This window comes from Elgaria multicarinata, chromosome 4, assembly GCF_023053635.1.
Source record: "Elgaria multicarinata webbii isolate HBS135686 ecotype San Diego chromosome 4, rElgMul1.1.pri, whole genome shotgun sequence".
In the NCBI taxonomy this organism is placed as follows: domain Eukaryota; kingdom Metazoa; phylum Chordata; class Lepidosauria; order Squamata; family Anguidae; genus Elgaria; species Elgaria multicarinata.
Window position 1 is genome coordinate 137,847,991 of NC_086174.1, and position 22,637 is coordinate 137,870,627.

The window sequence follows — 22,637 nt, forward strand, 5'->3', positions numbered from 1 at the left end:
CCTCCCAGGTGGCTTCCTTTAAGCACCTCTTCCTGTTCTCACTAGAAATTCCTGGGTACTGTTGAGACCCAATCACGGTGTAAAATTGGTCAATATTTCTGATTTGGCAGTTTCATATTGAAATACACCCTTTAGCATGTTTTTGGTTGGAATATGGTGACTTTAAGATCTACTATGCAATATCCTGGAGGAATGGAATCCCCTACATGCATTTTAATGTCTGGCATGTGTACTTTTATGCTCTTGCGTAGATATCATGTATTGGCCTAGGTAAATGGCAGCAGAACACCCAACAGTCTGGCTTTCCAACATCTTCAGAATGGACCCTATTTCTCTGGTCTTACCACAATGTCTTCAGTTATTACAACCTGAATATTAAAACTTGCATACTAACATAGAAGCTTAGCCCTGGCCATATATAACTCATGTAGTTGTAGGCTATTATAAGAACTTAAGAATCCCTATTATCTACAGTTGTGTAGGTATACAACTGCACAAGCCACACAAAGTTTAGAAAACAGTTTTATTGAAATCAACTCGATACTTAAAAAACCAAACCACAGCCCTTCTTGATGAGGAGTTGTACAAGTGTTAGTCTTGAACCCAGGCAGTTGCATGGCCGATGCATAAATGTATCTAAAGACTTCAGTCTACAAGTTTTCTATGTATCAAACTGGTTCATCATCAGTTTCCGACTGTACTCGTAGGCAAGGAACAATGCACCATTGGCTGGGAAAGCTCGGATCATAGTAGGCTTCAGTCCAGAATATAAGGCAAACAGACCTATAAACACAAGTCAAGCGTTAAGCCATTTCTTAGACCACCTTTCCCAGGCATTCCTTAAAGCTCAGATGCTCAAGAATGTGTCTCTCTAAAAAAAACAAATTTAAAAAATCCAAACTAAAGCTGCTCAGATCCCACTGGATACTGTGATGGGGAAAGAGGGGTTTCCTGTTTGGATAACAACAAGAATTTATCGTTATTTGACCTTGTTTTCCAAACCTATCACATGGATAACTACCAGGTGTTGGTCCTGTGGTGATGTGGATGATGGAGAATGGAGAGACGTACTTTGACATATCCATCAAAAGCTGTCCTGAAGACCTACCTCTAATGAGTCAGTGCTGTTGGAGTTCACATCTCCACTTTGGCCATGAAGCTCACTGGCTACTCTTGGGCCAATGACAGTCTCATAGGCTTACATACATGTATAGAATAACCGTCTCTAACAACTGCCTGATCTCTGTAGAGCAGGTCTGGGCAACCTGTGGCTAATATTAACAGGCTAAAGAAATGTTTAGCTAGTAGACACATTTCACAGCCTAAGCATTGCTATAGGTTTTAATGGAGCGAGAGAAAAGCTCCAATCATTTTCTGTCCCCAGCCCTTCCCTGGAGGCCCTTACATCCTAACTCTGTGTCATGTCCATATCTTACCATTCCTTTCTTTCACCCCCTGCAACCCAAACATCGTCCCTGCAGTGGGCTTTTAATGGTCCTATGGCTTCAGTCATTGTTTCTCCTGTTTTAACCCAGCTACTTTTTCTAATACCACCTCCAGTACTGTGGAGGGAATAGCCCTCGCTTTGCACACAGAAAGCCCCAGGTTAAATCCCCCACATCTCCAGGTGGGGCTGGAAGAATTCCTACCTGGAGCCCTAGAGACTTGCTGCTAGTCTGTGTTGAAAATACTGGGCTAGACAGATTAATGGTTTGACTCAGTATACAATATAAAGCAGTTTCCTATGTTGCTAACATGAAAAGCCATACAAAGACTGCTTGTGCTTTTAGCCAACTATGCATGAGATACAACTGGGAGGCTATCTGAGATGAGATGGACCAATGCTTCTAACAAGATGGACCAATAAGTGGGGCTCGCTCCATCTTTAGTTCCTGGTGGCAACTGGTCAATCAGTTATTTTTGATGTAAGTGGGGTGATGATTATCCTGGCAGGACCTAAAGCCAGATGTAAATGCGACCTGAAAAAGAAACTGGCCAATATGAGGGCTATGTTGTAGTTCTAGGCATGCCTCGGTGAATTCCAAGAGAACCGCTCTCCCACGTTTCATGTTCTAACCTTCATTCCGGAAGACGCTTACAAACGTTCCCATGAAGCCAGCCTGTTTCCCTGCCATGGAAAGAACTTGGATTCTAGATTTGATGCAGTCAATTGGATACACAGCGATCCATAAACAGATGCCTCCAAAGCCGCCACTGAACATCAGCGCAATAGGACCTACAAAAGCAAGCAGCGGTGGCTTAAGATGTCATGGTACCTGAAGCAGAAAATCCAAGTGAGTCTTCCCCACCCCCAAAGTGGTAAAAACACAAAATGGCACACACACACCCAAATCTGCTGCTTCTCCACCTAATAGAGCAGATCACGTAAACCGTACGAAGTGGTGCATGTGTACATTTTAAGGCGCAATGTCATGGTAACATTGGCACAAGGCTGTTGACCCCAATTATTATTTTCCAAAGGAGGAGGAGGAACTGAATCCCACAATGGCTCTCAAGGTGCGTGTGCGCTCGCCCACACTAGAGGCCTTCAAGAGGCAGCTGGACAGCCATCTGGCAGGTATGCTTTAAGGTGGATTCCTGCATTGAGCAGGGGGTTGGCCTTGTAGGCCCCTTCCAACTCTACTAGTCTATGATTCTATGCCAGTGATTATTAGGCACTGCAGTTTCCCTCTTTCATGTCTGTGGGGCGAGGCAGCCTCAGTGAGAGAACAGGGCCAACTGCCTCTTCCCCACTTTTTATCGCCATCCATGGTAACTATTTCTTAATGTTCTGTTCCTATGGGAGGATTTTTACCCAAGCACAGCCATTTATTTTCGCAGGGTTTCTCTCTCTCTGCATTATAAGCATGTGCACAGCTGGAGTACTGCAATATATAACCCCCTCTACCTTTTACATAAGTGCCTCCAGTTCCCTGTGTGGGTGCCTGGCAATGGGGCTAACAAGTTGGATGATCAAGAAGTGGGGATCGGCTACAAAATGGGGCATCTCCCCAGCCACAGGAGTGCTCCTGTTCAGAGTCTGAATCCACATGAAATGGGAGCCTTGCCAGGCTGTTTTGGAACTTGCAGGTTGAAGGAAAAGATGAGAACTACCTGCTTTTCCCACCCTCTTGCAACATTGCCCTCTAAGGGCCTGACTCCTAGCTCTATCCTTTGCTTGGGTGGGGTGCAGTGTCTGGAGAGTGGGAAAGATGCCCCCTTTTTTGTTCTTCTCCCACCCACCTCTTCTGAAATCTCTGCCTAGCGTGTGGGATATTAAAGTCACAATGCAAGCAGCTGGCCTTAATCACCCCCCTTTGATACCAGAACCCTTTCGCAGCAAGGGTGGGCAACTTGTGGCGCTCCAGACGTTGTTGGACTGCAACTCCTATCAGCCCTAGCCTGCATGGCCAATGCTGAGGGAGTTGCAGTACACCAACATCTGGAGGGCCACGAGCCGGCCACCCCCGCATTACAGAATCCGGTGGCGCCATTCCTCCTCCTGCCCTCCCCCATTTTCCTCCTGTATCTCTTTTCTTCTCCCTCTCCAACTTGCACCCTCTGTAGTTCCTAGCCTGACAAAGACCAGTGCTTAGTGGCTTCTATTGGGGTGGGTGAGGGTAAGGCAGTTTCCCCCTTCCCACAGCTTACTAATATATTTCTGCATATTAGAATCGTCCCTTGTGTATGCAGAAATGACAAGTCTATTTTTGAGTGGCCCCATTTTGCTTCCAAACATATATATGGGGTCACCTGCATTTGTTTTTTGGAAGGAATGTGTTCTGGCAATTCAATTTCATAATGACATTGGGTTGGATCCAGACTTTTGGCGTGTGCAATTGCGCTGACGGAAGTGGAGTTCCCACTCCCATCCACCATAACAACCCTTCCAGCCCCCTGAAAATGTTACACAGAGTGTCTGAGGACCCTGCTAAATAGGATGAGCTGTGATGAGGGGGTCCCCCCAAATTTAAATGGAGGCATCTTCTGTGTGCGCAGCCCTCCCATCAATGGAAGGCAAATCCTGGATTCAACCAATCGTCCATCGGTGTATTGGAAAGCAACGGGGACTGGTTGATTTGCAGAACAAAGTTAATGGACTTTATTAACATGCATCCTTTACAGAGGGATGACATGTTTAATACTAGATGCTGCTAATCCTTTCGAGCAAGTTGCTATATCAGAACTGGTTGTACTTATTTAAAGGTCAAGGATGAACCCTGCATCGTTAACAGCCAAAACGTACCTAATTCCTCTTTCGGTCTCCCAAATGAAAAGAACGTCCGACTCAGTTCATAGCCTCCAAAGAATAAGAAATAGCCTGGAATTTCCCGTAGCAAAGTGCTGGACCAACCACGGTAGAATCCAAAGGGACCGTCCTTTTGCAAAACGCCTTTGACTACTGACCAAACTGTACTAGGAGAGGAATGAGATTGTCAGGCACGGGTCATACTTTGACTACCTCAGTGACACATTTTGGCAAACGAGAAGGGCGGTGCCGTTTTTCTAAAGCTGTCTCTAATTCAAGTGCATACTTAGGAATGTCTCAGCCCTGTCCTGGAATAGCATCAGAGAACACAAGACACACAGAAAATTAAAATTAAGGTGTATGTCCCTCAAGAATCAATTCCAACCATGTAAGCATTTTTGTACTCCTTAAGCATGCAGAGATCCCATCACCAGTTATATCCACGTGATTCCCATAGTTAGAATGCATCAACGGGAATCCCTGAACAGATTCTATTGGGGCGTGGGGGAATAGACCTGCTACCAGTCATGCATTTGACAGAATCTCTACCAACTTCCCCCCACCTGGGACCCTTCAAATGTGTTGGACTGCAACTCCCATCATCCCTAGATAACATGAGATGGTGCTATATGCTATGGTCTCCAATGGTGTCAAGAATGAGACACATATATGGAGCCCCCCCCCAAGCATATCGCAGGGCCTTGCCCTGCTGCCAGAATGGCCAGTGGCCCCAGTAGCTTGGGCAACAACCCTATATACACCTGTGACGGCTACTTCGGGTTCCATTCCCATACAGAAGGTTCGCCAACATTTGTCAGTGCAGAAGAAAGCCAAGTAAGAGCTCATGGGCACTGGAGTCAAGGGCCTGCCATCCTTTTGCCTCTAGTTCCCCCTCATGATTGCAGCAAAGATACCTCATTCTCAAAAAGATGTTGTGTGCACAAATCCAAACTGCTCTTTATCCCCCCTTCCCTGAAGGCTGATGATTCAACTCCACCCCTTCACACAGATAGCCTTCTCGTGCGGGAGTGCTCTGGGCGTCCCACCCTCCACTATTGCAACATTTAGCCATCGTGTCTGTTGTAAACCCGGGGGGGGGGGGAAGGGCCCACAATGTCCCTCCTTGAGCAGAAAGTGCCCCTGGAAGGGAGAAGACGAACACACAGACGGCATGAAGTCTAGACTGGGATGAAGTAGGTCAAAATGGAAGCACGCCTGGGTATATAAAGGGTGAAGGGCCAGCAAGGATCTTTGGAGGGGACTCCAAAGAAGTCATAGCTTACAGCAACAGAGGGACACCATACTTAAAAGCAGGAGGCATCCTACCTCCTCTAAAAACCCAGTGTAGTGGCTAAGGCTTCTAGTCCATACAGACTTACCTGGGAGGAAGTGCCACTGAACTCAGTGGGACTTACTTTTGAACAGACTTGTGTACAACTGCACTAATTACGAAGTCCCTGGTTCAACTTTTGCCTGTGCCAAGAATTCACTAGATGGCCTTAGACAAGCCTCAGTCATCCTTGGGGAAAATAACCTCCTTGGGAAAATAACCTTACAGGGTTGTTGTAAAGAAATAGCAAATGAAATGCTTTGAACACTCAAAGAGATATACAAATACAATAATAATATGGTAATGATAAGAGGAAGAGGATTTTTTTTGGGGGGGGATACATTAGTAGAGTTTGTGTAATGAAAACCAGATATACAAATATAATAATTATTATTAAGATATACAAATAGAATATTAATAATAAACAATTATGAGAAGTAGAAAAATTGGGGGTTTTGGGGAGCACATTAGCAGAGTTTGCATAATGCAAACCAAATATACAAATATATTAATAATAATAAATAAGATATACAAATAGAATATTAATAATAAACAATGTTAATGATAGGTAGAAGAAGAATTGGGTGTTTTTTGGATGTGTGTGTGCATTAGTAGCGTTTGCCTAATGCAAACCTGACTAGACGTCCTGAGTGTGAGACATTAAACAGAGGGGCCCCTCCCTGCAGAGGGCATCACTTACTTGTGCCCTTGCACTATCTTCCCAGATAACTGCAGTTCATGCATGGTCTGCAGGCGGCACTTCACGAGCTCGGTGGGGCAGAGGACCAAGGTGGCGAAGGCCGAGGCAAAAGAGCCGGCAGCGGCATTCTGAAGGTCACTGCAAGAAAGACAAATGGGGTCTGGTACACGAGAGCCAGGTGCCTTGATCTGCAGCACCCTTGGGGCCAGGCAGACCGCCATGTTTCCCTGCAGGTAACTCTGTAAAGTGATAGCAGAGAAGCAGCCAATAGCAACGGGCTGGAATTGGACCTGGAAACGGGGGTGTTGCTGTAAGTACAAAGGCTCAAGGCGACAGGCCTCCAGTGCAGAACCAGGGTGGGTCACGTAGGCCCAACTCGCTGCTGTTTAACTAAAGCAGCCTTCGTTGACCTGGAGCCCTTCAGATGTGCCGGACTACAACTTCCATTATCCCCAGCCACCAGGTAGATGCCTGCCCTGTACAAATTCTTCTAGCAAAGTTTTAAAGCCAGACTAGTCAAGCAACTAGTTCCATTGAGTTGAAATACACTTCCAGTTACAATGGTTTTTAAAAGACTACTTTAATTCTCATCCTCTTCTGCTGTCTTCAGGAGGCACGAGGCACAATTGTTTCTCTTCTTTTGGCAAGGATTTCAAAACGTCTAGAAACTATCAATATATCCCCCTCCCTTAATTTTTGAGTTTGGAGGCTTACAACTACCCAAGGTTCATCCAATAGGATTGCACCCTAAGGGCTTTATTTATTATTGCATTTATATCCCGCCTTATGTACACCAAGGTGGTGTACATAATCCTGCTCCTCTCCATGTTATTCTCACAACAACAACCCTGTGAGGTAGCCTGGGCTGAGAGTCTGTAACTGGCCCAAAGTCACCCAGTGGGTTTTCATGGCTGAGTGGGGACTAGAACCGGATCTCCAAACTCCCAGTCTAACACTTTAGCCACTACACCATTCTGACTTTAGTAAGTCTATTAACGGCTACCCAGAAACCAACGCCCATATGTTCACGCTTGTTTCTGCAACCATGAAGGCTAGAAACTTACCTTCAATTATCTCCAGCTATTAAATCAGTAAAGGAGGGTATTCTGGGATATCAAACAGACATTTGCAGCCACTGTCTCCAGACAGTGGTTTTTTTGGACTGCAGCTGGGATACATTTTCTGTTACATCTTTTTTGTTGCTGTTGCTAGACCCCTTCTCAGCCACAAAAGATTCAAGCATCATCATATATACCTTGGTAAGTTTTTTCAGATAGATTACTACAACACATTCCACACGGGGCTGCCCTCAAAACCTTTTTGGAAGCTTCCAGTTGGTACAAAACCTGATGAGGGTGGGTATTAGGAAAGACGCAGCATCTGTTCTCTGAAACCTGCACAGGCTTTCAATTCGGCACAATTCAATGTCTTGGTTTTTTTTTACCTTCAGAAGCTCCAAATGGCTTGGGCCCAGCCTACCTTCAGGGCTGCCTTTGCTTTTGGGTCTTGGTATTTTATTGGTAACTATTTTAGTGGTTTTAAATTTGTGAACGTTTTAATCCTTGTTGTGAGGTGCTTTGAGTCTTTTTTCTTGGGGAAAAAAAGCATCCACAACATCTAATAATAAATAAATCTTTCCTTAAGATCTTCAGCGGAAGTATTGCTGCAGGTTGTATCTCTATTTTAGGTCAAGTCTCTAACCTCTGCCTACAGCTTTGGAACCCCCTCTCTGGAGAGGCTTATCAGCGCGCCCCATCCACATTTAGGTAAGCAGGCAAAACTCTTCTCATGTAGGACTGCATACTGCACATGCCAGCTGTTTGGTTTTAAGAGCTGCTAAGGTTTACTGTTGTTGAACCAACTTATTTATTTTATTTTCATGTTAATATTGCTCTAGGATTTTGCTGCAATTTCTGTTGCAAACAGCTGCAGTTGGTAATGGTCTTAAAAAACAAACAAACCATGAATACTTCTTTAAAAAATATATGATGCAGTCATGTGCATAGTTGACCATCTGGTGACTCTCAGCAGGTAAGTAATTTATTGGTCCGCCCATAGGCCAGGTCAGCAGATGGTTAGATGACCTACAGGAGATGCACATGACCCAGTCAGCTGACCTAGAGAAGCTTCAAGTGGGTACATTCTGGGTCTCATCTAGGGACAGGGCTAGGTAAAGAAGAATGCTCTTGGCCAGGGATGTTTCCCCACCTTCACTGTTCCTGAGCTTAAGCCTCCAGCCAGGCTCAGAGGGAAAGGATACTGCTATAACTGGGCCTCCATTTGGAGGGCCTCTGCTGTATATATTTGCTTTACAAGGAGAAGGGAAGTCTGCCTTGAAAGCAAAGCAATCTAAAGCAACACATTGTGCTCTGAGTTACAGTTGCTGGAGTTCTAGTAGCTCCCTTTCCTTGATAAATGAGGAAGGGAGAAGGTTTTGAGATCAATTTTTCTCCACCCGTTCCACCCATGTGAAAAAAGTAATCCTTGTAGACTATTCTTTCAAACTCCCTTGGTTGGAAAGTTCCCATTCAAAAATGTGTAGCAGTAGGCTGAGTGGCCTTTAGTGTCTTGACAATCTGATCCGTAGCCTAATTAAGCAAACTACTTGGATTAATGATAGGTCTCGGTCGGCAGAAATCTATGTACTCCAGCATAAGTGGTTTGTTGGTTTTTTGAAACTGTTGTCAGTCGTCGTTACATGCAACAAATGCAATAAAGGGGCAGGATAGAAATAATTATCATCGATAATACCATTTGCAGATCAGGTAGCGAAAGTCCTTCAGAAGAGGATTGCATGTTGAACAGTGGGTGGAGAAATTGTGCTCCGGATTTTGTCTGTTAATACTTATTTTTAGCTTAACAACATATGAAAAGTAATGCTGGATCAGACCAAAGGCCCATCTAGTCCAGCATTCTGTTCACACAGAGGCTAACTGTCTGTGGAGACCTGCAAGAAGGACATGAGTGAATCAGCATTCTCCTGCCCATGTTCCCCACCAACCTCTGATACCGGAAGTAGCATATAGCCATCAGGACTAGCAACCATTATCTTCCATTAATTTGTCCAACCCCCTTTTAAAGCCATCCAAATTGGCAGCCATCACCACATCTTGTGGCAGTGAGTTCCATAACTGAACTATGCGCTGTGTGAAGAAGTCCTTCCTGTTATCTGTCCTGAATCTCCCACCAATCAGTTTCATGGGATGACCTAGTATTATGAGAGAGGGGAGGGGGAAATGTTTCCTTATCCACTTCCTTCATGCCGGGCATAATTTTGTACACCTCTATCATGCCTCCCCTCATTCACTGTTTCTCCAAGCTAAACAGTCCCAGATGTTGTCATAAGGGAGTTGCTCCAGCCCCTAGATAATTTTAGTTGCCCTTTTCTGCACTTTTTCCAGCTCTACAATCTCCTTTCTTAGGTGCAGTGACCAGAGCTGTGCATAGTATTCCAAGTGTGGGAGCAGCACAGATTTGTATAAGGGCGGTTTTGTTTTCAATTCCTTTCCTAATTATGCTAACCATGGAATATGCTTTTTTCACAGCAACTGCACACTGGGTGGACATTTTCACCAAGCTGTCCACCACAACCCCAAGGTCTCTTTTTTGGTCAGCCACCACCAGCTCAGATCCCATTGGTATCTTCTGGCTGTAGAGTGGTTTGAGGACTTAAACCACTCTAAATCACTCACCTCAACTTTGCTTTCGTGTCTAGTCCAACAATCCTCCTCACAATCTTTTGGCAAAAGCCGTAACACATGAAGAGCACGGCGTTTTCAGCGATGTTGGCGACAAGCGCTGGCGTGGTCCCCTTGTAGAAGCCCCGAAACCCCACTTGCTTGTAAGTCTTCACAAAACAGTCAACGAGCCCCTGATACATGGTGGGAAACGTCTGCATTTTCACCTTGGCAGTATCAAATGGCTGGCCCGTCACCACGCAGGCGGTGCCCCCTGCAGGCAAGACAAGACCAGACCAGACCAGGGAGTTGTGAGCATTACAGGCTTCTTTGAGATCGCAAGCGGTTCACAAAACAGGAGCTTTTGAGGGAGGAAATGACTGAGAAAAAGCCACATGGCATGCTTGAAGTTAACAAAGCTGGGATAAATAGGCAGTGCTCTACATACTGCAGTGAAATCCTACCCATTTTATTTATTATTTATTTATATATTACGTTTATATCCCACCTTTTTTCCTGCAAGGAACCCAAGGTGGCGTACATAATCCTCCTCTTTGTTGTTGTTTATTCATTCAGTCGCCTCCGACTCTTCGTGACTTCATGGACCAGCCCACGCCAGAGCTTTCTGTTGGCTGTCGCTACCCCTAGCTTCCCCAAGGTCAAGTCTGTCCCCTCCAGAATATCATCCATCCATCTTGCCCTTGGTCGGCCCCTCTTCCTTTTGCCTTCCGCTTTTCTTAGCATCAGCCTCTTTTCCAGGGTATCCTGTCTTCTCATTATGTGGCCAAAATACTTCAGTTTTGCCTTTAATACCATTCCCTCAAGTGAGCAGTCTGGCTTTATTTCCTGGAGTATGGACTGGTTTGATCTTCTTGCAGTCCAAGGCACTCTCAGAATTTTCCTCCAACACCACAGTTCAAAAGCATCTATCTTCCTTCGCTCTGCTTTCCTTGTGGTCCAGCTCTCGCAGCCATAGGTTACTACGGGGAATGCCATTGCTTTAACTATGCGGACCTTTGTTGTCAGTGTGGTGTCTCTGCTCTTAACTATTCTATCAAGATTTGTCATTGCTCTCCTCCCAAGAAGTAAACGTCTTCTGATTTCCTGGCTGCAGTCAGCGTCTGCAGTAATCTTTGTGCCCAGAAATACAAAGTCTGTCACTGCCTCCACGTTTTCTCCCTCTATTTGCCAGTTATCAATCAAGCTGGTTGCCATAATCTTGGTTTTTTTGAGGTTTAACTGCAACCCGGCTTTTGCACTTTCTCTACCTCACCACAACAACCACCCTGTGAGGTAGGTTGGGCTGAGAGGCTGTGACTGGCCCAAAGTCACCCAGAGAGTTTCCATGGCTGAGTGTGGAACAGAATCCAGATCTCCTGGCTCCCAGTCCAACACTCTAACCACAATACCACACTGCCTCTCAGTAGGCAAGGCACGGACTGTTTGGTGGGGGTTTTTTAAATTAATATTTTTTCCCTTTTTATTGTGAATTTAACAAAACAAAACAAAATCATGAAAAGAAAAAAAAGAGCAAGAAATTACATGCATAGAAATATCACTATTCCATCAAGTACCTCATTCTAAAAGAAAAAAAGGAGTTTATGCGTACATTTCAAGAAAAGCAGACCAAATATCCTTATATTTATCCATTCACGAATGGTGCCTATATACCACCCATTCAAATGTCGATAGCGTTGCCGTATGGGAGATGAATATTTATCCTTCCGAAGTTGTAATAGTCTTTTGGCTGTCATAAAGGCTCAGACGGTTTGGTGTGGGGGCTATTGCCCAGAGCCAGAACAGGTCCAGGGAGTGTCCAGGGAGTGTAAGGGGGAGAGCGAGAATGAGCATGAATGAATGGCTCCTGCTCTATAACTCGCATCATCCTTCCCCATCTGTGCCAGCTTGGGCTGGTGGAACATTTTGTAGGCTGAAACATCCAGAGGGCCACAAATTGCCCATCCCCATTGTATAGCCTGCTCTTGGATCCTTGCACAGAATTCCAAAACAGCCTATTGGGACTCAAACATTAACATGCCCTTCCTAAGAAGATTGCATGTGATCAGCACTCAAAGAAGACACGGTGGCATAAGCCGTTCTCAAAAAAGGTCAGAAAGGTTCTGGTATATAGATGGCCATAGCACAGCTTGTAAATAGGGAAATCCCCCAGGAAGAGCTGCATGAGACCGCTGCTCTTATCTTGAATAAATTTGAACTTTACATAGACATGTCAAAGACCTACGGAACTCGTGTATTCCATGGCTTTTGGGCTCCAGTATCAACATCTGTGTGTGTGTGTGTGGTGTGTCTGCATCTGCTAAGTAAGGACATCTGCCAAAGCAGACTTTAGTCCATGAGAACTTATACTATAGGAAATCTGTTACCATTCCAAACTCTGTTGCCTTGCGCCAGCCAGGATAAAAGGTGTGTGTGTGCTGGGGGGAGGGGACTGTTTTGCCAGGCTATTCACCTGGCGGATCATTCTATTTTAAATTCACCTTCCACCCCACCCCACCCTTGAAAGCAAAGCTGGCATAGCTGATGGATCCAGATCAGGGGGATGGAATAGATTTGGATCTAGCAGATCCAAAGCCAGCTCATCCCTGCTCCATCTCTGGAATGCCCCATTTTAGGTGCAACTCTTGATAGGTGGAGTACCCAAGTATCCCCCTCTCTGCTCCCATCATACCCTAACCCCTTTTACCAAACACTGGGGGTTAGGATTGCACTTGAAAATGCTGCAAGACTCTCTCATATTGCACTCAAAAGGGTTTAAATACCTTTTCCACAGAGCAAAGTGGACATCACAATTGTTGAAGGCAAGTTTGTTTGTTTATTTATTTATTTATTTAAGCATTTTTAAGTTGCTTACACTGACCAGTCAGTCCAGACCCTTGACATCATCGGGTGGGCATTTGACCAGTCAAATATTGTTAAACGATGGCTGACTATTTTTCAAGCATTAACTGTCATGGTCTCGGATGCCATGCCACCACTGGAGTCGTCTTCAGAGCAGGAGCCAGAACCATCAGAGCCAATCGGTCTCTCAGCAGACCCTGGCACTAGCAAAGATGGTGTACGGTCCTCAGGAGGATGTCTTTGAATCTGCCTCCTAGAGAGGCCAAGAGCTCAGCTTCTGAGGCAGAGTGAGATGCTGGGCTGTCGCCACCTAGCCTCTGAGAACATGGTAGCCAAGCGAAGGAGTGCTTGCTTCCTGAAGAGCATTTCTCACGAGTTGGGCTGTTCTCATAAGGGGGATATCTGTCAAGCCTCTGATGGGATGCAGCTGAGCACAGGGTGGGGCTCTAGTAGCTCCAGATATATCAGCTCTCACTGGTAATTTGAGAGCTGCTGGAAACAATAGTCTGTGCTAGCTCCAGTGTCTGCTACTTTGCCTCCCATGCTCTGATCGGTTACTGATGCTCTGTACTACTGACCCTTGGATGTTTCTTGATCCTGCTTCTGGATTGTGTAATGTATCTGACAGCCTAACTGTGTTTTGACTCTGCCTGCTAATTCAACCACTCCTGCCTTAGCCTAACCCCATGGATCTAACTGCTTGTCTGTGTTCTGACCTTTGCCTGCTATCTTGACCACTCCTGCCTTAGCCTGAAACCCACTGGACTGAAACCAGTGAGCTTGACCATTTGCTTGCTAAAGTGACCACTCTGCTGTATACCTCCCTGTATTAGCTTTGCAAAGAGCCAGGGCTCAGTCGAGAGAGCAGGGCATTAACATTGACAACATCTATACATACAACAGGTTTGACATTTATGCTATTTACAACCTCCCCACCCCAAACTGGAAAACAGTGATACTGCCTTTTAAAAGGCAGTAATGAATTCCCCACCCACCCCTGTCCTTTTCTCAAGGAACGTAGGGTATATACATAGTTGATTGCTCCCGGTTTTATTTTCACAACAAACCTGTGAAGTAGCTTAGGCTGGCCCTGTGTGACTGGCCCAACACCACCTAATGAGCTTTAGGGTTGAGTGAGGATTTGAATTTGAGTCTTGCTGGTCCTATTCTGACACTGCACTGATATCAGTTTATGCTCTTGTTTGGAGATGCTTGTGGTTAGGAACATAGGAAGCTGCCTCCTGCCGAGTCAGAACCTTGGTGTGTTTAGCCCAGTATTGCTGACACTGACTGGCAGCAATGGCTCTCTGAGGTTTCAGGCCGGAGCTTTTCCAGTCCACCTGGAGGTGCCAGGGGTTGAACCTGGGACCTTCTGCCTGCAAAACCGGTGCTCTACCACTGAGCCACAGCACCTCCATATAGCAGCTAGCCAGTGGGAGAAGGCTTATTATGCTGCTATGTTTGCCCCTGCCCCAATTGCTGCAAACCTAGCAGGACACGGTGCCCTCGCTGCTGCCCTGGCTAACAACTGACATCTACTCAATGGCACTCTTGAAATAACTCACCACAGACAAACCATAGGTGAACGACTGACTGGTGTACCGACTCTGTATTAGCCAAAGAATGCAAAACAAAAGAAAACCAAAAAATTATCTCGTCCCTCATTTCCTTTAATTGCTCAACTTTTACTTGTGACATATGTTGGAATGCTCATGTGAGCATGAGAGCTAACACTAAATGAATTCAAAGCAAGAGTTAGAAAATGATTAGACAAGAGCACTGGCACATTGACCTTTTAGCTATAGCCAGGGTTTCACTGAAGGGAAGCTCATAATCCATGACGAGGTCAGCAAGTTATCTTCCCTTAGTGTGTCCTCATGATAAGTGTACTTTTTAGTACCGGTCCTATCGTCGGGGGAAGGTGTCTTTCAAGGGCTGAAAGAGTCTTATTATTCGTTTCTAAAAGGATTTTGTAAGAAACAGGATTTCCTGAGCCTTACCTACAGCTCCTGCTGTGAGGTCAATGGCAGCTTGGATGGCAGGGTTTGTTCTCATCTTTCCCGCTTGATTTGTGGTGGCTCTAAATCAGGATGTTTTCCGTAGCCCGTGGGGTGTTGCCATGCGTACCTCTAAACTGGGGGGAAAAGAAGAAAATCCTTAGGCCTGCAGCCCATAAAGTGTACAATATTTCCATTCCTATTTAACATTTTCGAAGAACAACACCATCACCAAAAACAAGACTTGTGCTTAAATTCTTAGACTTGTGTCAAATAAACTCTCTACAGTGAGCACCACATTGTATTAAAGTTTAACACTCATTTTGTTCATTTTTGAAGGAAAAGTTGCTCCAACAAATCATGTGCAGGGATTGGTTCTCCCACCCCCAAATAGGCCAGTAACAAGGCAAGATAAACCGTACTTACAAAAAGTTAGGAGAAAGAAAACCAGTCCGCCTTGACTATTGGGCTCTAAGCTGAAGGACCAAGCCCCTCCTCCGGCAATCTAAGGATGCTTATTTGGAGTTCTCATTGAAATCGACAGGAACTGCTTCCATATAAGATACATTTAGGAATGAAGACAGATAGTTCCAAAAAAATGTGACAAACAAATAAAGAAACACTGGCCCTGTTCAGAAGACACCTTAAACCATGGCTTTAACCATGGTAGTTAAGCCAGAAAGCCGGGCTGTGTTCAGAAGACACCATGGCTTTAACCATGGTGAATAAAGCAAAAAGCCTTACCATGGTTAAAGCTGTGGTTTAATGTGTCTTCTGAATGGGCTCACTGTTTTAGTCACATTTACCATCAAATCTCTTCCTGTTCTCCACCTTTGCCTACAATTTATGTGGAGAAAATGCATCAAGCATTTGGTGGTAGTGGTTGGGGGCGGGGGTAAGAAGAATATTGCCCATATGTAAAGTATGGCTACTAGATTCCTTCCTTCCACTTATACCTCATTGTTCAGCCAAGAAGCACAGAATGGGGTAGACAGATCCCCCCCCCACTTTATCCTCACAACAATCTGGTGAAGTAGGTTAGAGACCAAGTCACCTAGTGAGATTCATGACTCAATAGGAGGGATTTGAATCTGGGTCTCCCAAGTCCTAGGCTGGCACTCTAACCATTACACCACACTATCTTTCCCTGCTGAAGACAAATGCCCACCCACCCTAATTTCCCAAGAGCTCTGTGAATCGAAACAAGCCTGTTTGCAGATCTCACCTACTGCATGCACAAAAGAGCATAGGCAGCACATGCATAGGATCAATGCATAGGATTAGGCAGCGCAATAACCCTGGTGTGGGCTGTTTACCATGATGTACCAAGTGTGGTGCATTTTTTGTACAGCGAACATAAGGATCTTGGGGTTGTGTGAATATTATAGGGATGTGCAAAACAGCAAAATTTGAGCCCCCCAAAGTTTTCCTCATTCCGTATCAGATTGCAAGCTTCGTTTTTCTTTTCGCATGAAAATACGTGCATATTTCCGTATATATTTTATCCAAATGTACACATCCACTGCACACATCTCTGAAATATACAAATTCTTCTCCCATTGACTAATTGACTAAAACATATTTCTGGGCATTTTTCAAAAGTGTGCATTTTTTCATCCACATTTTTCAAACTTAGACATGCTGTCCAAAGCAAAAAAAAATTTGGTCTGCAAATCACATGGCAAGCTCAGAAATGTATGGACTTCAACCGCAAATTGTGTCTGAGTTTGGTCTGGAAGGGGTGAACTAGGTAAATCCTGATCAAATTTATTTATTTATTACATTTCTATACCGCCCAATAGCCGGAGCTCTCTGGGCGGTTCACAAAACTGAAACAAATTTCTTGTACATCTCTAGATCAGGTATCTGCTGCACTCCATACATGTATTTGTACAATGAATGATAACGTTTGCCTGTGTGTGTGTGTGTGTGTGTGTGTGTGTTTACAAAGAGGGAAGGCATCAAAACCCACCCAATCCATCCTGCTACCACCAGGGAGGAAAATCAGTCCACGTCACCAAACTACTAGGATATTTTAGAATGTTTTTAGGACATATTATGTTCTTAATTCACTTTTATATATTTTATATTTACTGTTGTTCCCCGCCTCGATCAAAATGTAGAGAAGGGTAAGAAATAATAATAATTTATTATTATTATTATAGGCTGCAGAAACAAAGCATGGGGAGCAGCAAGATGCTCAGAGCAAGATCAAACCCTCCACAATCTCCACTCACTACAAATAGAAGAAAATATCCTTGCCGTTATACATAACAGCAACAAGTTAGTTTTTGAGCGTGGTAAGAATTAATTTGCTCAGCCCCTTGAACAGTATTCCTGGGCAAAAGTCCACTCTGTCTAGCTACTTGGCCGGGATCCAGAACCTTGCCTGCTCCCTTTTCCAAGAGGAAACTGCTCAAGACTTGGAAATTCCTTGAGGAGAAGGCTATCAGTGGCTACTAGTCCTGATGGCTATGTGCTGCCTCCAGGATCAGAGGAAACGCCAGTGTGCATCAGTTGCTGGGGAACATGGGTGGGAGGGTGCTGCTGCACAGTGTCCTGCTTGTGGGTCCCTGGTCAACAACTGGGTGGCCACGGTGGGAACAGAGTGCCAGACTAGATGGACCCTCGGTCTGATTCAGCATGGCCCCACTTACGTTCTTAGTTTCAGATAGTGCATGGAGAACATCCCCCTACATCCAACTGCATTATGAAGCCACTGGATCATGATACTCTCTCCAGCAATATCTTTCATGGAAGTGGGAATCCTACCAATCTCAATGAATCATCAGAACACACACACACTATCAAACAATACCTATCGATCCGTCCAACTGTCATACCTATGCATCCTGCCCTATCACACATACGTACGTTTTTCATCTTTATACACATGACTGTTTGCATGGGCAGGTCTGAGTTTAAAATAAACTTGGATTTAGGGATCAAAAGAAAGTTCTTCATCTGCATGCTCCCTTCATAAAATAATCATTTTAGGCAGGCTAACCAAGAGGTAGACTACAAATAAATCAAAGAAAGCATTTGCACATGTGCACTCACCACACTGTATTACAGTAACTTTATCTTATGACCCAATGTGCTCCATTAATACCTCTAATTCCTAATCTCAGCAACCTAGTTCAAGCCATGTAGTAAATAGCCTCATACTACTGGGTCTTCCCTTTTGTAAGAATTACTGGAAACAAATACTTCAGACAAAGCCAGCTCAAGATCAAAAAGGCATTGGGGACAAACTTTAATGAATCAGCTATTCTCAAATCGTACTCTAGTGAGCCTGCATAACTTAAGGAACAAAGGTTTAGCCTCCTTCACTAAAATGCTACAGGCTGGGAACTGATTTATTTTTAAATTGGTGTACAATCCTTAGGCACTCAGTAAAATAATACTAAAAACACCACCACGAATCCAGAGCCAGGAGCAGGCTATGTCTGGCAGGATAGTCAAGAGCATTTTGCTATGCATATCACTAGGGTTGCAATATTGTAGTTAATTACTTTGATTAATCAATTTATTATTAACATTCATTCTAAAATTGCAGAGATTAATTAATTGAGGGTGCAATCCCATGCATGTTTAGACAGACAACGTTCCTACAACTCCCAGCGTGGCTGGCTGAGAATGGTGGGAATTAAAGGACTGTACCCTAAATGGCCTTTTTATCTCTCCGTACAAACTGTTAGTTATGCAATCCTTGACACCAGCAACATCTTTAGTGGGGGTGAGAATCTTCCCAATCTCAGTGAGCAATCAAAGAAAAATAACACAATATCCATCCATCCATCTAACTTTCATACCTATGTGTCCAGGTCTGATACACACACACAAGCACGTGATCATCAGTGCTGTGTATTTTGCCTCCTTGTACATCACTACATGGTGCTATAACAAGTCTAGTTTCTTTCCTTGACGCCTTAATTCAGCCTTCCCCAACTTGGTGCTATCCAGATGATTTTGACTTCAACTCCTATCAGCCCCAGTCAGCATGGTTAATGATTGGGAATGGTGGAAGCTGTAGTGCAGGTTGGCCACTGTACAAACAGAATACTGGACCAGATGGACCTGTGGTCTGATCCAGCCTGGCTCTTACGTTCTTAATTCAAAATAAAAATGACAAATTGCTGAAGAAGATTTTAAGGAAATCGTAACATGCTGAACATATTACTCCACTGTTGCATCAACTGCACTAGTTGCCAGACAGTTTTTGGGTCCAATTCAGTGTTGGTGCTGACTTTTAAAGCCCCAAGGCTGCAAATCCTAATCACATTTACTTGGATGTAAGTCTCATTTAATTCAGTGGAGCACACATCTGAGTAGATATGCATAGAACTGTGCTGTAAATAGCTTAGGACCAGTTTACCTGAAGGAGAACCTTCTCCCATATGTTCGGGCCCAACTGTAAGCCAAATTCTATCTTAAAGCAGAGGCCCTTAAGAGTTACATTCCCCTCCACTAATGCTTGGCAGAGGATGGTTCTAGTGGTGGCTCCATTGGCACCATTCTCCACTGGGATAGCAAGTCCTGTGGAATGAGGCAGTGGCCTCCCAACCATGACAAAGGACAAGGGCTCCACTACACAGTGGGCTGGGTGAGAAGGGATGCAGCTCAGTGGTAGAGCACTTGCATGGACACAGAACTTCCCAGGTTCAATCCCTGGCATCTCCCAGGTAAGGCGGGAAAAGACGCATCCCGAAAACATGCTGCCGCTCGGTGTCGCCCAGAGATGGGAAGACTTTATACTTGTAGCTCTACTTTGCTTTTTGATAGAACTCCAATGTAAAAAAAAGGAACGTATTTACATATGTGGTGGGAATGTGAATTTGTTCAAAAATTGTGGAAAATGGTATTTAATGAGATAAAAGAAATTGTAGGAATGGAGGTCGAAGAGATACCTATAGTGGCATTGTTATCACTATATGGAGAATTAAATTGTAATAAAGAGACAAAAGAATTGATAACGAATTTGCTGACGGCAGCAATGTTAATGATATCTAGGAACTGGAAGGTTCAAGGGGATTACCATATAGAAGATTGGTATAAAGAGATATGGGATATTGCTATTAATGATAAATTAACATGTAATATAAAAGTGAGAAGAGGAATAACAAAAACAAATGATTTCGAGGGAATATGGAAACAGTTCCTAGAATTTGTTTTATCTAAGGGAAGGGGAAACCACCTCCAGAAGAAACAATGAGATTCTGGAAACAGGAATAGATCCTGGGGTGGGGGGTGCACTTTTATGTTAAGTATGATTATGTTAACAGATTAAACTAGAAAATATGCTATTAAGGTTATTCAACATTTATGTATTATGTTGTTTCCTTTTATTGTATTGATGTATGTTTAAGTATTGTTAAATAAAAAAATAAAATAAATAAGAACTCCAATGTCCACCAACTGGAGCCAGGTGCAAAATAGTGGCTCCGGAACATAGATTTGCTGAACAAGTTGCGTCAGAGCAAATGGTCAGGCCAGGAATTTGTTTTCAGAACCAGAACTAGAGCTCGCACACAAATCCTTTCACGTGCAGATCTATTCCTGTTTTCACCCCATAGTTTCTTGCCTAACTTAGATAGCTCCCCACACATATTTCTAAACCATATGGAGTCAGAAACCCTTGCTGATCTACTGCAAATCACCTGGAATTCCGTCAACAGATCCCAATCTACTTACTACCCGGTGAAGGCAGGTTGCTCTGATATCTGTGGGGCAGTGAATCAGCTCTGGATTTTAGCCTGAACTCTAAAGAAGCTCTCCGAAGTGCTTCTAGAGCAGATTCACGGACATCGGAGCCACTAGCCTCCACTGCTTCTTCCCACTCTTGGGGTAGACCAGAAGTGTTTAGAAGGTACATCTGGATCTTATGGCAGATCTCTGGGCGATTTGCAGTAGATCGGCAAGGATGCCTGACTCCCAATTCTTTAACAAAACAGTGTGAAAATGAACCTCGCACCCTAAAATATACTGATGAGATGAAGAAAGTTTGGGGTAAGCAAGAAGACAGCAAAAACAACAGGGTCTTATAGCACCTTAAAAACAAACACATTTATTCTGGTAGAAGCTTTTGTAGCCCACTTTATCAGATGCACGGAGTATGAGAGTTTCAGGTTCATGCACAGTACTGGTGGTGGGTTAAAATTGTAAACTGCGGTCAGAAGGAAATAAGGGGTAGCATCCGATGACTGTCCTACATAGAGTAGACCCATTTAAATGAATGGGACTTAAATTAGTTTTGACTACTTTACCTAGGACTAACATTGAATACTACTCTAGATGCAGCAAACACTGATAGTGACATTATTGTCATTCATAGCGCAGCTCTTGCTGATCACACAAACATCCTGGCACTAGGTAAGTCAATTAACACATGCAGTGGGATAAAAATCCTTTATCCCAGTGCAAGCCTCTGGCGAAAGAATTCAATCTGCTGATTAATTCCAAGTATGTATCTTTTGCACCAGTAAAATCTCTAGTAAAACACAGAGAGAGTAGATCCCACAAAGCTGAAGTCTGCCCATCACTGGTGTGGACAATTCTGACCCCCGGATTAGGCAGCTTCCCTGTTCCTATGATTGCAGGAGGGGGTTCAGAGTAGGGTGACCACATGGAAAGGAGGACAGGGCTCCTGTATCTTTAACAGTTGTATTGAAAAGGGAATTTCTGCAGGTGTCATTTGTATATATGGGGAACCTGGTGAAATTTCCTCTTCATCACCACAGTTAAAGCTGCAGGTGCCCTGCCCTCTTTTAAATCTGGTCACTCTAGTATAGCTGCTGCAGCTTTAACTGTGGTGATGAAGAGGGAACTTCACCAGGTTCTCCATATATACAAATGACAGCTGCTGAAATTTCCTTTTCTATGCAACTGTTAAAGATACAGGAGCCCTGCACTCCTTTTCATAGGGTCAACCTAGTTCAGAGACACTGAAGCGGGAGTAGGGGAAAAGCCGCCTGAGCAGGAAACAAGACCAAGCAGCGCCCCTCGGCCAAGGAAGCCCAGGATGGCAAAGAGGAGAAGCAGCAGCTGCTCTCTACTGGGACGGACTGCTCGCCACGTGGGTGCCCGCTGGAGCCGGATCGCTCAGCCGACGACCTGCCGCTTACCTCCAGCCGCCGCGACGCCTCAGCTGCATAGCCTGCCCCGGACAACTCCGTCGCGTCTGCTATATACCGGCTGAGATGTTCAAGGAGGCGCGCACCCGGCGCGAGGAGGAGCTGAAGCTCGGCCTGGGAAGCGGAACTGGAGGCCCCCAAAGCCCGCCCCCGAGCTGGCGAGGCGTGAGGACTTGACCTCACACGCCAGTCGCCTCTTCGCTCTGTGGGCAGCTGCTCACAGAGAGAAGAGACGCAGGCAGGCTATAGTGGGCGAAGCGAGGCTTTTGAGCCCTGCAGCGAGATTCTGGCCGGGTTCGGACGACACGCTAATCAACGGTTGTTTTCCATTTTGTTCCTATTACCGCCCCCCCGTTGATTAGCGTGTCGTCCGAACCCGGCCTCTCTCTGCGCACAACGAGACCCTGAGCCTTTCCCCAGCGCCAGCTTTTATTTTCTAAATATTCACGGCTCCCCCTTTGTAACCGCCCCTTCTGTATCCAGGCTGTCTTATAAACGAAGGAAAGGCCAATTGCCTCTTCTCTTGTGCGTGTCTCCTGCAGCCAATGGTGCAGCTAGGTCATTTTAATGGTCTTATGGGGGCGGCGGGGTGGGAAGCTTTAGTTGGCCATGTTTACAACAAACATTTCTCTTCTGCCCTCCATCCATCATGCTTTACAACCACAACATTCCTGAGAGAACAAAACTCTTCA

The 22,637-nt window shown here is 44.8% G+C and overlaps 1 protein-coding gene across 3 annotated transcripts; it reads right to left on the reverse strand.

Annotated features, from left to right (window-relative positions):
• Positions 1-542: 542 nt before the first annotated feature.
• SLC25A15 (solute carrier family 25 member 15) lies at positions 543-22,033 on the reverse strand. Of its 3 annotated transcripts, none has more exons than XM_063125239.1 (7): positions 21,937-22,033; positions 14,816-14,949; positions 9,972-10,230; positions 6,280-6,417; positions 4,247-4,416; positions 2,078-2,236; positions 543-783 (listed from the first exon to the last, which is right to left on the reverse strand). In XM_063125239.1, exons 2-7 carry the CDS (start codon positions 14,868-14,870, stop codon positions 662-664), a joined length of 903 nt encoding a protein of 300 aa, XP_062981309.1. In that variant the 5' UTR covers positions 14,871-14,949; positions 21,937-22,033; the 3' UTR covers positions 543-661. The 3 variants fall into 3 exon arrangements, with proteins under 3 accessions (XP_062981309.1, XP_062981307.1, XP_062981310.1); XM_063125237.1 differs by lacking the exon at positions 21,937-22,033 and adding an exon at positions 15,239-15,331; XM_063125240.1 differs by lacking the exons at positions 6,280-6,417; positions 21,937-22,033 and adding an exon at positions 15,239-15,331.
• Between the last annotated feature and the right edge of the window lie 604 nt (positions 22,034-22,637).